The sequence below is a fragment of the Propithecus coquereli genome, unplaced genomic scaffold (assembly GCF_000956105.1).
Source record: "Propithecus coquereli isolate 6110/MARCELLA unplaced genomic scaffold, Pcoq_1.0 Scaffold316, whole genome shotgun sequence".
NCBI lineage: Eukaryota > Metazoa > Chordata > Mammalia > Primates > Indriidae > Propithecus > Propithecus coquereli.
Genome location: NW_012148797.1, coordinates 2,851,543 through 2,853,685, shown reverse-complemented (window position 1 = coordinate 2,853,685; position 2,143 = coordinate 2,851,543). Strand labels below are relative to the sequence as shown.

The following is a 2,143-nucleotide window of genomic DNA, read 5'->3' as shown; positions in this document are numbered from 1 at the left end:
AATATTTTAAGTTACAGTGGAGAAAATCTGAAGCCATCCCTGTACAAAAATGATTTATAATATCATAAGTTATTAAGATGTCTTAGAATGGGCATGGAAGCATTTTAGAAATATCTAACCGTCGGTGGGGGAGGGTGGACAAGGGCAACGTAACCTAAACATTTGTACCTCCATAATATGCAGAAATAAAAAAAAGAAAAAAGAAATATCTAACCGTCATTGTAAGTACCCAATAAGCACCTTATTTGCTTTCTGATAAAGTACTGACCCAGGCCCACTCTTACCGTGTTATATTCTCCTTCGATGGTTTCCTCACTATTGGTGGACTGAGCTACCACCCTGAGTCGGCCTGGTGTCCCCGCTTCAATTTGTTCAATCTATAAAAGTGATGAAGTTTTACCATGAAATAAAGACATTTATCAAGCGGGATAACTGTATCTTCCCCTTCTATCTGGTTAACCCAAAGTTAAAACATAAAATCTTGCTTGAAAAGTCTTTTATGATCCATCTCCCTCACTTTAACATCATTAGGATGATCGGAGTTTTTAATTTAATCCCCTCTTTTTCACTGGTTAATGTTGTCTGCTAGAGAGGCTTTCTTTCATAGTTCTCAAACAATACAATGCAGAGAGAAAGTGGGAAAAGAAGAAAGCCAGAGAAAGCATACTACAATCCCTAAAATCAAACCAGTGACTTTCTGTTTTCCCCAGTCCTATCTTTCCATTCACCCAGAACCTTTATCCCATGGAGAGCCACTGTTGCCCAAATTCAGAGATTTTCTTTTGACAACAGATGATCAACATTCATTGACAACAAAGAATAGATACTGAAGTATTAAACAGGGCAATAATGACATAAGTAACAGCTAGAAAGCCTAAAAGTCATAGTGGGCTAGGAAATGTGCGTGTTTATCATAACTAGGGGTTGTCCTTGGTTGCTAAAGATGTAGAAAGGAATGAGCAAGCCTGATACTTGTGCTACGGCAAATGAGAATGAACACAAACCCACTACACAAAGATGCCAATGATAGCCTGTAGACTGGGTAACAATGACTTAGAAACCCTATTACCTGGAAGCTTCTTAAGTATGTAGTTAGCCTTTGTCTCTGAATAATAGCCAAATCCTGAGTTCCTGCAAAATATTTCCTAGGAGAAATCAAAATCACCTGCAATTTCTATTCTACCTTTAAAATACAATGACTCAGAGCTGAGGGTCGTTTTATTTTTAACATCAATAAACAGTGAAGATTGCCTTCTTGAATTCCCTTCTTTTATAGTTATACCTCTTTAAACATAGTGGAAAAGTCTTTCCTGTTTAATTTAAATTTAAATGTTCTAATCTTCGGAGAACAGCTGAATTGGCCCACAGCTTATAATATGTTTCAAAACGGTAAGCAAAGGTCCTCATTCTACCTCTATCATTACTCACTGTTGTGCTGCAGTTAGGCCTTTTCCATATTTAGAACAATTTTCCTACCCACACAGCCTTTTTGGACATACTATAATCTCTGTCCAAAATGCACTTTCTCCCTCCTCTGCACCGAAGGCTCCCTCCAATCAGTCACTTTATAAAACACAGGAGTTTAATGCCCAGCTATGAGAATCACATACCCTGGTGAAACCTATTTTACTAGGCAGAGTCCACCAGGTTTTTAAGAGGGTCCACAACCTCCCAAATGTTAAGATATTATACAGAAAGATGTTTCTCGTCTATCAGTACAGCATATATATACAGCTGTTTTCTAATTATAGACCTAATGCAAACATAGCACATATACCCTAACTCCCTAAAAAACAGCTACAGTAATCAAGTACTGATAATTCCCAGGAAATTTGCCACTTAATCTTCACAACAATATTACAAGACAGATTCACTTTAGGCTTACTCTCTGCCAGGGACTGTTCTAATTTCTTTATAAGCGTTGGCTAATGCAAACCTCACACGAATTGTGAGATAGATGCCATTATCAACCTCATTTTACAGAAGAAACTGAGGTTCAGAGAGGTTAAGTAACTCTCCTAAAGCCATATAGCAAGAAACGGGCAGAACAGTATTTGAATCCAGATCATTCTGACCCTAGAGTTCATGCTCTTATATATCAGCACTAAGAGATTCTTAGTCATGCAAAGAACTCAAGTTAACC

The 2,143-nt window shown here is 37.6% G+C and overlaps 1 protein-coding gene across 1 annotated transcript in view; it reads right to left on the bottom strand.

The window, feature by feature from the left end:
- Window positions 1-2,143, bottom strand: part of TXNRD1 (thioredoxin reductase 1) — a 68,557-nt gene that overhangs the window by 21,487 nt on the left and 44,927 nt on the right. The window contains 1 exon segment of the mRNA XM_012650252.1: window positions 285-377. Coding sequence (XP_012505706.1) covers window positions 285-377 — 93 coding nt within the window.